The 13,223-nt window shown below is 52.2% G+C and overlaps 1 protein-coding gene across 1 annotated transcript; it reads left to right on the top strand.

Moving 5' to 3' along the window:
- The first annotated feature begins 11,207 nt into the window (after positions 1 to 11,207).
- Otos (otospiralin) lies at positions 11,208 to 12,850 on the top strand. The gene is made up of 4 exons (XM_020174934.2): positions 11,208 to 11,250; positions 11,502 to 11,597; positions 11,757 to 11,783; positions 12,411 to 12,850. Exons 2-4 carry the CDS (start codon positions 11,537 to 11,539, stop codon positions 12,593 to 12,595), a joined length of 273 nt encoding a protein of 90 aa, XP_020030523.2. The 5' UTR covers positions 11,208 to 11,250; positions 11,502 to 11,536; the 3' UTR covers positions 12,596 to 12,850.
- The last annotated feature ends 373 nt before the right edge of the window (positions 12,851 to 13,223 follow it).

The raw sequence follows: 13,223 nt of genomic DNA, 5'->3' as shown, positions 1-13,223 counted from the left end.
GCAAGGCAGGAGGTGAAGGAGAGTTGCCTGGGGATGCAGATATGGCAAAGGGCGCTATGGTAGTCCCTTCTGCCTGGAACCTTCTTCCCTGCTCCATGACATCCTGTTTCTGCTACTCTGCCTGAGGACCCGGGATCTGGCTGGACATTGGTTCAGCATCTACATTAATGGGGGAAGTGCATGAACACGGTCAGCTCTGGACATGGACAAGGTTAAATGTCTGGCTGGAATTTTCCTCAAATTTTGGAGGCGGCCTTTGATTCTTGGCCCCTTTCTTCCTCTGCCACAGGGACCCCGGTCATTTGTCTGTTTGTGGAAGCTGAGTAAGGCCCCTCAGTGGCCTGGGCCTGTGCTTGTTCTGGTGATGCTCTGGGGCCTAGTAAATGTGGTTTTGCCCTCTGACAACTTGTCCTGGCTCTTCTTTGATGGCAGCTCACGTACCAGGGGCTCTGTTACCTGAGCGGAGATTCAGGGTAGTAAACTACCTTAGAATTTACTCTTGACCTTGGGGAAGGCGGGGGCATCATTCTAGAGGCTCTACCTCTGCACAGCTACTCAGGCCTGTGATTGTCACTCAGGGACACAAGAGAACCAGGCTGGCTATGGGGCCTCAGGACGCCATGTTGGACTACATATGAGGACCACAGTGTCCAGAAAGGAAGCAGGGCCAGTGGCACCTATGCTAGACCTCTCCCTGGCAGTGAGGGCCAGAAACAGGACGGGGCACCTCGTCTGCTCTGGGTCAGTTTTCAGGAGCTACTTTGCATCCTAGTTACACTTTTATTATCAGTTTGTGCCCCTCTAGCCTGCGTCAGAACTCCTGGACAAGACTAGGAAGAGGCAGAGAACTCACACCCTTTACACACTTTCTGCTCCCTTGAATCTGGAAGTCCAGACCTACGCCAGACAAGAGGTGTCAAATCTCAGAGATGCTGTGCCAGAGGCGACTGACATGACCGCTCATGACCTGTGATGTCACAGACCTATGCACACGGGTGTCCTTGTCTCTGCAGGATCACTCAATTTTGTTATGAGGTTCTGTCCACAAATATGGGGATTCTGAAATTCCATTTTGAAAAAAATGAACACAAAGCATGGTGAGTTTCTAGTAGGCACTGGCGTGTGGCAGGCACGGCTGGCTTTTTCAGATGCATTGATGGTGACTGTGTCCTCCCCTTCCTGCCATTGTCCAGAACATGCTGGTCCCATGTCCAATCCTGCCCCTCCCTATGATCTGTGTCACTACCCTGGGCAAGGGGGTGGCCATTTTTCTTGTTCCTGGAAGCCCAGTTTCATCGCTGGTCAGCTCCCGCTGACTTAGCTCTTCCAGAAGTGATGGCAAACCTCACAAATGTGTGCCACTAGAGCCACTCTAAAAGTCCCCTATGAAGTCCCCAGATGCCTATGGACAGCCCCCGGGCCCATTTGGAAGAGGTAGGGGATGATGCAGAGACAATAGGCTTAACTGGGTTTCCTTAAAATGTCAGGGTTTGGTCTTATTGCAGTCTTTGGATTTATTTTTCTTTGTTTTGAAAACTTTACAAAACCATGTGTCTGGTAAACATGCTTTCATTGTGCTGGACAGGCTCCCTCAGCCCTGAGGCTCACATTTCACGAAGTCAGGGTGAGTCTCCCTCCTCTGCAAATTGCCCCATGCGGGGGGGGCGGGATTTGATCAGAGGAAGTGACACCAAGAATTTGTGATACATTTCAAGATGTTTACAATATCTTGTTTCTAGTGGCAAGGTCCTATAAATGAGTTGTTTGTCCACAGGAAAATGGCTGAATAAGTGTGGTGTGCATACAGCAGGGTGGTGTTCTCAACTGCAAGGTGCCGCCAGGGGTATGGACAGGTCTAAGACAGAGTCGCTGTGACTGGGGCTGACATCCAGTGGGAATGGCCAGAGAGGCTGTTCATCTTCTGCAGTGCACAGAACAGCCACCTCCACACACAGGTCTACGGTGCCAGGCTGTATTAGAGAATTACCACTGTTAGTAAAAACGAGTGAACCTAAGACATATTGACTTGGCCAGGGTTCAAAATGTATCAGTCCGTGTGAAAAGGCAGTCTTGGTGAGCACATGTGTCTGAGCCTATTAATGCTGCAGAGCGAACATGGGCAGGGCAGCCTGGGGGAACGGGCAGAGAATGGTCCAGCTGGGCCATGACCACCAGTGTTCACTCTGAGAGGGGCCGGAGAGGAGATGGGAGGGGTGGTGGCTTTGATTTCTTTTTCCTGCTGTAAAGATTTCTCCATTTGCAGTGTGCACACATCACTTGGCTTGCTTATGGGGCCAGTAGCTGCTGCCTCCCTGGGAGAAAAACGGGAGGCGGGTTCCACTTTCAAGGCTGCGGGCTGCAGAGCAGCCCCCTGCCCTCTGTAGACAGATTTAGCTCATGCTTCAAAGGCGCATCCAGCCTTTAATTCAGAGATGCGGTTCTTGGCTTAGCTGAGCCCTTGCCCAGCGTGAGCCTCCTGCCTCTCAGTACCATGGGCTCATAATACCTGCTTCTTGGATGAAACACTGGACCTAGAATCTAGGACAACAGGTAACCTGCTCTTTCATCTCTGTTTCCACCAACATCAGGGACAGGAGAGCCAAAAATTCAGATGGAGCAGGGCAGCAGGCAGGCTACAGGGAAGCTATGGAGGCTGGTTCCAACTCCCATCAGAGACCCACAAAGGTCGAGAGCCCAGGGGACCCCCAAGAGTGATAGGATGGGCTACACAGCCTGGAAGCCTCTGTCAGGAAGGCTGGTTCCCATAATTTGGGCTTTTATGTGGTAGTGAACAGGGTAAAAAATGGATCTATTTCAGGCTGCAGAGAACTGGCCTAACCTGTGTCTCCTCCTGCTAAGAGGCTTGGCATGCCGGTTCTGGAACGCCAGCCCTACCTGGAGCCTCAGGAATACTAAGGTTTGGGTTGACATCCCTCAGGGTCTGTCTATTCCAACCTCAGAAGGGCATTTTGTTTTGCCAAGCCTAGCTGTCTGTGGGTCTGAGGGTGGCTGCTGTACCATTGCCCTCAGCCCAGTCTCATCTCTCAATGATGGGAATCCCCTCCTCTGCCCCAGCACAACACACTGGCCCCTCTGTCCAAACTTTTCCACTCCTGCTCAGGAAGCCATCTGCAGATATCTCCCCCACAACCAGGTGGGGGCTGTAGAGAGGCCTCACCTGCAGAGCGTGTGCCCTCTCTTGGTTCTGCTTCTCGTTCCCAGAATCCAGAGGGTCACAGCCTGGAAAAACCTTAGAGGGAAGATCTGGTCCAGCCTCTCCTGCCCCAAAGAGGAGGCCAGTTGGAGGGGGTGTGTCTTGCTCAATCAGGTGTCTGACTGATGGCAAGACACTGTGTCCTTTTGGTAGGTAGACAGAAGCCACCACACCCGAGGGCAGGTCTGTGTCTAGCAGTGGCCTTCTTGGTTAAAAGCAGAGGCCCTTGAACCAGGAAACACCAGGCTCTGTGGTCTACACTGTGACCCTGGAGGGGTGGCCAGGCATTCACAGGAGACAGCCCAGTGAATTAAGACTGGACTGTGCTTGAGACTGGTGGTCTGGGGCTGGTGGAGTGGTTCAAGTGGTCCAGCACCTGCCTAGCAAGCGTGAGGCCCTCACTTCAAACTCCAGTGCTGGCCTAAAAGGTAGCGGGGGGAGACTGATCGATCTGAGCCCTGACTTAACAAATATGTCCTTGATCAATCTCAGTTGCAGCTGTGGACAGGAGAGCTTCCCCTCCCCTTACAGCAAACAGGACCAGCCCACCTTTCCCCTAGCCTTGGTGGCGCTCTGAACTCACAGCCCCTCCACACTCCAGGGACTCCCTACTTCCCTGGACTCCTGCAGCCCACTTTAGCCCCACAACCCACCCCACAGTCTTGGGAAGGATCCAGGACATGCTCAGCCTGGCAGAATCAAACCCTTCCCCACATATCACTTTTCCTGTCTGTATTTTTAAGAATACAATGGGTGGGCATCTGGGGTTCAAAGGAGCCAGTAGAAAGACCAGGTTAGTGTTAAATAGATTCTTCAGTGTGCCCTTCAGGAGTCTGGGAACAGAGAGGGTCAGGGTCTGCAGATGGACCCTGGCCAGCCCCTTCCCAATGAGCGAGGCCTGCATGTTGCCAGGTTGTCACTTCCACAGCTGCCCTGTTCTCTACATTTAGGGTATCCTAACACACACACATTGGGTCCACAGTGAACCCTAGGATCTGGGCCAGCAAGTTCAGCAGGGAGAGCCAGCCAGGAGGGGCCTAGAAGAAACTTTGCAGGTTCAAGGTTCTTCCCTGGCTCAGGGTCCACACCAGCTCTTCCTGAGCTGCATCTCTGGGACTCTTTCTATGAGGGAAATAAATACAGGGAAGAAAGAAGGTTCCCACGGTCAAACATACAGCAGTTATGTGACACATGTCTCTGTCTTTAACGGATCCCAAATGCCCCCTTGCTAAACATCCGGGGCTTGGATCCATACAAGGCTGCCAGGGAACCTCTGCCAAGAGCCAGGAAAAGAGAAGAGAGTGCCTCCTTCTGACCAAGGACCTCACCATCCCCCACTTCCCCTCTTCCCCACCTCCCTGCCTCTGGCCCACTTCCTCAGGGAGGGGCTGGAAGCAGGCGCCCTGGTCCAGTGGCCTAGACTGTGACAAACTGAAATCTGAGTAACTGTCACTGCACATTTCAGTTAACACTCAGTTGCCTTCCAAAAGCCCCTTTGGGCTTTCTTGTGCACAGACACCTGGGTAGTGGTGTCTTGTGCCCACCATGCTTCAGAGTCTTGCCTCACAACATGGCCCGATGGTGCTGTCTGGGCCAGCCTCTGGGTCCATCAGCACCTGCTACCTGCAGCTCTTGGGGGACCAGCAGGCTGGATGACTAAGGTCAGAGCTGTCATGAAATTCTGGATGGGTGACAGGTGTGCCCACCTGGTGTGTCACAGAAGAGGGATGGGGGTAGTTCTGACCTTTTCACCCAGGGGCTGTCCCCTGGGGCTGGGCTCATTCCTGTCCCACCATTTGCTGTGCACCCTGGCCAGGCGCCTTCACGCTGAGAGCGTCAGCTGTCTGCCCAGTAAAATGCAGATAATGGAATAGGGTCGGCCTCTTTGGGAGCTCAGGGTCTCTGGGATGGCCCATGGAGGGCCTGGCAGGCACCTGCTGGGATGCATAAGCTGTGATGGCCTCTGCAGGTGGGGTGGATGCTGGTGGGGAGAATACCCCAGAAAGAGGAAGGCTCCATGTGAACACCCACACATTTCTTCAAAGGACATGGCAACTCCCCCTGTCCCCCCACCTTCCCGGGGTCACACTGTACTTTTAGGCAGACAGCCTCAAGTCTCAGCTTCCGCTGCTCTCTGACTCCAGCCCCACCTCACCGGCAGCCCCTGTCCCCTCCTCCTCCTCGGCTTCTTGGAGATGGCAGTGTCAGATTCCCATAGAAGCCCAGTGGTGCCCTACTCCTAAAGTGGGTGAGTTTTTTCCTATGGGGCAGCTCCAAACAGCAGAGACGGAGATGATGGACGCTCACTACAGCTCTTGGTCTGAAAACCAGAAGTCCACAGCATGTCCTTGCTACTGCTCACATGCACACAGGGATTCATACACGTGCACGTACACACATACCACAGCAGTACACACCCACACCCACATATGCCCACACACACCACACACCACATCCATGTGCACACAGGAATTCACACACATACACACATGCATGCCCACACCATAGCACCACACGCCCACCCTCCATACACACACATGCTCACATATACCACAACTACACAAATGCACACACCCGTTCATACACGTGTGCACACTTACAAAATAGACTTGCATACACACAAGCACACGGACTCAATACCACCCATCCATCCATCCAAATTCATACATGTACACACATGCATACCCACACCACATCTCCCACACCTCCATGCATACACATGTTCACCACCTATCACACCCGTGCACACACCCATGCACACGTGTGCCATCTACACAAACACACAGACATATTCATGCATACACACCACACACACATCACACACACCACACATATCCACACTCCTTGGGCTGGGACAGCACTGATTAGTGTCCAGGTGTGGCCTGTGAAAGTTCTTGGTACCCTGGAAAGAGGAGGGCCGATGTGGAAGCTCCAGGCTCTACATCTTCTGTTACTTGGGAGGAACATGGTTTCTCTTTCCAAGGTTTCTTTCCTTCTATCCAGCTGGGGTCAGACCACCCCTGCCTGACCCATGACCTTGGATTTCATTTATGCATCATCAAGGTGCTAGACGCTGGGTTGGCACCTCAAGGAGGATTTCCAGAAAGACACCTGGGTCTCAGGCACCATGGCTCACAGCAAAACATGGATGCTGACACTTCTTCCCTGAGTCTTGGGCCTTTGAGGACCCTGTGCCTTGGGTCTCCCTCCCTGGCTCCAACCCTGAAGGAACAGTTCAGCCTGCTGGAACCAGGGCTCCACCTGGTTCTCTCTGGGACAGAGAGAGAGCTGTGGGCAGCTGTGGAACAGGAAGTCCCTTCATGTTCTGGTTTTGCTGACCAAGGAGTCAAGGGCTACAGCCCACCTGTTAATCCTGTCACACTGTGACCTTGTAGTTCCACAAGGAAACACTTCAGAATAAAGGACCCTCCTTTGGGCCTGGAGGGCTATCTATCCTTCTCTCAGGACTGAGGCCATCTTGGTGGGTGGGGACAGCATCCCTTGTCTGTCCCCTTGTCCCTGTCGGTCTGTGCTCACAGTCTTGCTCACGGCCAGACCCATGCATGAAGCCATGGGCCAGGCAAGGCTCTGTCCTCTATGGAGTAACCAGATTTAGCAAATAACAGCACAGGTGAAACTAGAATTTCAGTTAAACAGTGAATAGCTTTGGTATAAATATGTCCCTGATGATATTTGAGACACACTTACACTAGAAAAGCAGTCATTGGTTATTTGAAATTCAAATCTAATTTGACAGTCTGTATTTTCCAGGCCACCCAGGAGTCCCCAGGGCTCCCCTGCCCCCATCTCACCCATCCAGGCCAGTTTCCCCTTTGTTTCAGCAGAGGCCACTGACTGACTGGAACTGATTCAGGAGTTCTCACAGAGGAAACGAGATATTTAATAAAGAAGGATAATTGTTGCTTAAACGGTTTAGCTTCCAGATCTGTAAGTGGCCAGTCTTGTGACATGGGGAGGGGGCTTTTCTTTGACCGTTTATTGGCATAAGCACCCAGGGGGCCCAGCTGTGCAGCTCTGTGGGCATGGCACCCCCTGGAGGCAACCTTCAGGAACGCGTGGACCTAAGTCACCTTCTGAGTTCCTTAGAAGCTGGTGTCCATGAGGGCTGTGCACCTGAGTTCTCACCTAGAGCCCTTTTACATGTCCACTGTGTTTCCTGCTCTTAAACTTATCCCACCCACATCTACTATGACGGCTTTCAGCTCAGTGAAACTTTCCAGATCAACTTAGCTTTCATCCGAATTCTGCTCTTTCAGAATTCATGACTTTCATGATAACTAGTGAAATTCTTTTATTAACATAGCAAGTGCAGTTAAACCTGTGGTTCTGGCAGTATTAGAAGGCACTTTTGCCCTCGTGGGAGCCATGCCCACCAGCAGAGTTTGGAGGGAGTGGAGGCTAACACTGGTGGGGTGAGGGCTGTTAGGACACGTGTCCTGTGTCATGGCAGAGAAGAGACAGCAGGGTGGCCAACTGTGGGGAACTCTGCTCTAGTGCTGTGCAGTTGGATGGCCCCATGGTCAGTTACCAGGCCCTCAGGTCCTGCCATTGGCAGCCAAGGGCTCTGCAGGAGCCAGGACCACAGTCGAGCAGGAGGGTGGCGAGGGTGGCATCACCTGCCGGGCTGAAGAGGTAAGGCAGAGTGACGCACGGAACCCGTCAGAGAGACAAAGGTCCTGGCTGGGGAGAGCGGGTGTCGGAGGCAGAGAGCCAGGCCCCAGGGCTGATGCTAGACACATCCCAGGGGACAGGAGGGGACATTGGGAAGCAGTCACAGGCAATGCTGAGGCCCTGAGAGCACCCCGTGTGAGCAGTGTGGACTTGTCCAGAGCATATGGAAGCCACGGGACAAGGAGAGTGCAGAGGTGGAGTGTTCCCGGAGGACCTGTGGCCTCAGGACTTTAAATCCTGAGCAAGCATCTGTGCTTGTGTTGGGACAGATCAAAGGACGATGGCTGGTGACCTGAGTCCATCCTTCCAGAGAACAGAGGTGGGCGGATGGGCCCTCAGGGGCACTGGCAACTGTGGGGCTTAGGGACTAACCAATAGGCCATGCCTGGTGTCCCAGGATGGTCAGCAGGGGGCACAAGACATCTCCAACTCCTTCCCATTGCTGGTGTTCCCTGCAGCCTGTTTCTTCTCTGGATTTGATTCAGGAAAACTGGCCCTGTGCAGCCTATGGGATTTCTCAGCTCAAGGAGGTGCGGCTTTCTGAAGCCTCAGAGAAGTCTATGGGGGTAGGGGTTGCCAGGCAGGGGCGAGGACGGTGATCAGGGATGGTCCCCCTGGGAGTGGTGGTCAGCCAGGCTTCAGAGCAGTCTCTGGGCAGGTTTCAAACCCACCAGTAACTGGGTTCATTCCAGGCCCATTATGTTACGTTAGAACCCCACACTGGGAAGCTGGAAAACCCAGGCAGTCCCAGTGTGCCTGGGGGTTAGAACTGCACGTGGCATTCCTGCCCTGCTCAGTGTTGCCTGGAAATATGCTAGACCTGGAGATGCTTTAGAAAATGCCCCGATTTTCTGCTTGGAAGAAAAAAGATCCTACCTTCGCCCCCCATCAAATTTCTTATCAGTTAAAAGTACAGTATGGTACTCTTACCAGTGATGCTTACCACTGATCTCTGGAAGTCCGTGGTAATTATTCTTGTATAAAATCGTCACTGTTCTTCACACATACAAAATGTCATCTCAAAAGCATGTCTACCTTGAAAAGTTCTTTTTCTTTCTTTCCTTTGTAGCACTGGGGATTGAACCTGGGCCTTACATGTACTAGACAAGCTCTCTACCACTGTGTTAAAGCCCCACCTTAAGTGGTTTCGTTAAAACATTTTACCTCCAGAACTCAATGCACAGTTTTGTTCATTGAGACTTTTATATGCATCTGACTTTTTCTAAAAGCAGTTTTAGCTAACCTTAATTATTTCTGAAAAGGTTATCTCAAGATTGAGGTAAGCATGTAACTTAAATGTCACAATCTAGGATCACCAATTTCAAAAGTTTGAAAGACTTCAGTGTGTAAATATAATAAAACAAACTGTTGGCTCCAATAGAGTCACTTTACCATTTTTCAGACACACAGTGTTCTATGTTTTTAAATCTTCTTAAGTAACAAGAAGAGGCTGAACTGTGACATTCCTTAGACAGATCTGAAGTTAGGAAACAAGACATTGTCATGTTTCAGACTTTTAAAATTTCTAGCATAGAGATATTTTCTTCAAATAAAAATTTTCTTCAGGAAAATTTCTTCAGGATCCCTGGCTGTTATTAAAGATTGTTCTGGGGCCCCCACCAAATAAGAGCATACACCTGGGTGTGCAATCCCCCTGGAGGGCATTCTAGGGGGCTGCTGGAGAGCAGGGGAGAGAGGGACAAGGGCCCCAGTTGGTGCCCTCCAAGCGGGTCAGGAAAGGTCCCTGTCCAAGCCAGTGAAGAAAGTGGCCAGAAGGGCTCAGGAAGAGTGTGTGTGTGATGGCAATGGGGGTGGCCAGGTGGGCATGGCAGGCCGGAGAGTGGGTAAGAGGGAGCTGTTGTGGTGTTGGGTTTTAAAAGTTTTTAAAGTTTTCTTTTCTTACATGAAAGTAATAAAGTAGGGAAAATGCATATAAGCAGACAGAAAGAAGAAGTGCGAGATGTTCATAGCTCCACCACCCGACACCCTCACTGTTCTTCCTATACAGCTTTTTAATAGGAAAACAGTTCTAACGATATGGGATCTGTCACGTTATGTCATTTTTCCCTCCTAACATCCCAGGCATCTTTCCACATTGTCTTCAGACATGTGGTCAGCGGTGGGTGGACAGCGAGCCAGCGCCCTCTGGTGGCCCTTTCTCAGTTGGATGCTGGGAGCTCAAAGCCTCTGCTTCCTCCTGACTGGCCAGGCCCCTTTAGCTTGGTGATTTCCCTGTGTTCTGTTGTTTTGGTGAATCATAGCCAAGAGCACATCTGTGTGGAGTGCAAGAATGTTGAGCATCCTGCTAGTGAATCATGGACCTGGGGTGGCCCAGGAATGTCCACACAGCTGCCCTAAGGGAATGCACCACTTCCTATCGCCACTGGGTCTGGGATTCTGAGAATGAAGCTCAAAGTCTAATCTTGTGGGTGACTGCATTACAACACAAGTTGAATGCACCAGCTCTGGTTAAATTGAGGACATCTTTTGAGAATGAATAAGTCTTTAATTATTTCAATGGGGACACCCGCACCAATTAGGAGTCTGGGGACCTAGAGCAGCAGAGCCCCAGAACATGGAGGGAGGGGAGGAGGTTCCTGGCATCCTTGAAGAGTCCTGGGGTATAGAGGAAGGACAATGGAGGTCACTGCCATGGACATGGGTCTTGCGTTCAGCAGGAGGTGGCACCTCGGGGGCAGGGCACAAGGCTGCCCTTGAGAGACAGGTGGGCCTGGGTACAATCATGGCACAATCATGGTGGCCTGACATGAAGGGCCCCTTGTTGCTGGCTGCTGGTGTCTCTGAGGCTGGGATTGTCTCTTCCCAATTAGAGACTTAGAGGTTTAGATAATCCAGAAAGTTCTGGTCTAGAGACACAACTCAACCCATACTTCCTTCCTGTCTGTGACTTTGATCAACAATTGTCCTGGGACAGGACCCTGACCCAGGACTTCTGACTTGTCCTGAGGGGCAGCTCGGATCACTGGCTCCCTTCTCCCAGGAGCAGGAGTGTCAGCCAGTCCCAATATCAGATTTAGAACATGTCCCTGTGGGGAGGAAATTGGGCTTGTTTCAAGTACCAGTGCTGAATTCAGTCCTGAAAGTTTTAGACACGGGCTGCGCAGAGATGTTTTTCTGTCAGTTTCATCTTTGGATCAGATGCCCATGAGTTGCTCCTAGGACTCTGCCTGCCAGCAGGGGAACAGAGGCCCACAGTCCTCTGGCTGGGGAAGAAATATTCAGATTGACAGCTCAAGCAGGTGGCGTTTCCTTCCTTGTCCTCAGCCCTCATATAAAGAGGCGGCTGAGAGCTGGCAGGGCCCTGCACAGGCTGCACAGCTGAGGTGAGAAGACAGCAGTGGCAAGGGACCCTCTGGATAGCTAAGGAGTGGATGGAGGTGCCATCTCTTAAATAGTCAGAATTAAGTAAGGCCAAAGGAAGGAGGGGGCTCACATCAGAATAATGGTTTGAAACATCTGAATGTGAAATTGCTGTGAAAGTGCTAAGATCCCAAGGATGGTGCATGTTGGGACAGAAGAAGAGTCTGGGGTTGCTGGGGCATGGTCTCACCCCTCTTGGTTCCTCCTGCTGCAGGTGAATCTGAGTGTGCTGATCGGCCACACTTGAGGATGATGCAGGCTTGCATGCTGCAAGGACTGGCTCTCTGCCTCCTGCTGGGGAATCTTGCAGGTAAGGGGCTGCTCAGGGACAGGATGCAGCCAGCCTGACTTCCATAAGCCTCATGCCCTTCTTTGGGCTCCTCTCTGCATGCTTTCTGTCCTGTGGGGTGGGGAATCCATGGGCCCTTCAAGGATTGCCTTGGGTGAAAGATGTCCTCTTGCTTTGCAGGGGCCAAGCCCGTGCAGGAGGAGGCAGGTATGTTGTTGTGAAATCTCTCCTTTTATTGACATAAACAACTGATATAATGGGGGGGTGGAGAAGAGATTGCTGGGAGTGGGGGCTTTACTCCAGGCAGATGCAGCAAGAGCCTGGGTTCCACTGAGATTGTGAGAGAAGGTGGGGCTCCCTGCATGCAGAAGGGCCTTAAGCTTCTGCAGGCCACCCTGTCCCCAGAAACCTGGGGACACCTGTCAGGAGGGATCCCTGACAGTACCCCACCACCCAGACCCAGGGTCACCTCTGACTCAGTCCAGTGTCATCAGGTGTTCTTGGTTGTGCTGTAGGGCTGGGGCTGTGCTCTCGTCTGAAATTCTACCAGGACACTGCCCAACCGACATTCTCACCACACAGTTGCCTTTTAGTTCAGCATCTCTCCAACCAAGGCGGTCCTCCCCATCCTTCTTCACCTTCCTCCCCTCCCTCTCTTCCTGTTCCCCAGACCAGCTGTCCCCAAGGGACAGGGATACTCAGGACCACCCAGGCCTGGAAAAGTGCATCATTGCGGTGCTGCTGACTGCCACCTACCTGGCCTGAATCTGTGGAGGGTGTTATCTGGGCAAGGAGGGTGGGGACGGCCCCTGAGGTGTATCGTGTGTCTTTCAGACCCCTATGCTCAGCCTCCAGCCATGCCCTACTGGCCTTTCTCCACCTCTGACTTCTGGAACTACGTGCAGTACTTCCAGACACTGGGCGCCTACCCTCAGCTGGAGGACATGGCCGGCACCTTCTTTGCACACTTCCCCCTGGGGAGCACCCTAGGTTTCCATGTCCCCTACCAAGAGGACTGAACAGCATCCAGTCTGGTGCCTGCTCACCTGCCTGGAGCCTCAGGGCTAGCCTGGGGATGTCCAGAGCCAAATTGTTGGGGCAAGGGGTGGGGGTTTATGCCCAATAAACTCCTAACTGAAGATGTACAAAGGACCTTGTGGGTTTCCTTCAAGAACGGCTGTCCACATTCTCCTCTCCCTTATCATTTCGTGAATTCACCTGGCTTTATTCTGATAATGAATGGACACTCCTTTAATAAACATGTCCGCAGGAATATAAACAACAACTCTCGTCATCCATTTCTCATGATGACCTGGGGGGGGCTGTGGTTCCCCTAGATTGTAGATGGGAATGCTGACAGAGACACCAGGCAGGCCATGTAGCTGGTTAGAGGAGCCAGATTCCTGCTCTGGCATCCCCTGCCCTAGGCCACTACTCTGAGCAGCAGCCACCCGGGGCCAGGTATAGGCTCACTCATGCACAGCACTCTGAGAGCATTAGGAAGTGAGGAAGTCAGACCTCTGTCTGTGTGAAGGCTACAGGGTTGGAGGCTGCGCGCCTCTCTACTCAGGGAGAAATTGATCGAATGGGTGGCTCCCTCAGTCTGACCTTCACTTGGGTGCCCCAGAGTGACACACACTAACCACT

Source organism: Castor canadensis, chromosome 4, assembly GCF_047511655.1.
Source record: "Castor canadensis chromosome 4, mCasCan1.hap1v2, whole genome shotgun sequence".
In the NCBI taxonomy this organism is placed as follows: Eukaryota; Metazoa; Chordata; class Mammalia; order Rodentia; family Castoridae; genus Castor; species Castor canadensis.
This window is presented reverse-complemented; position numbering and strand designations above follow the sequence as displayed.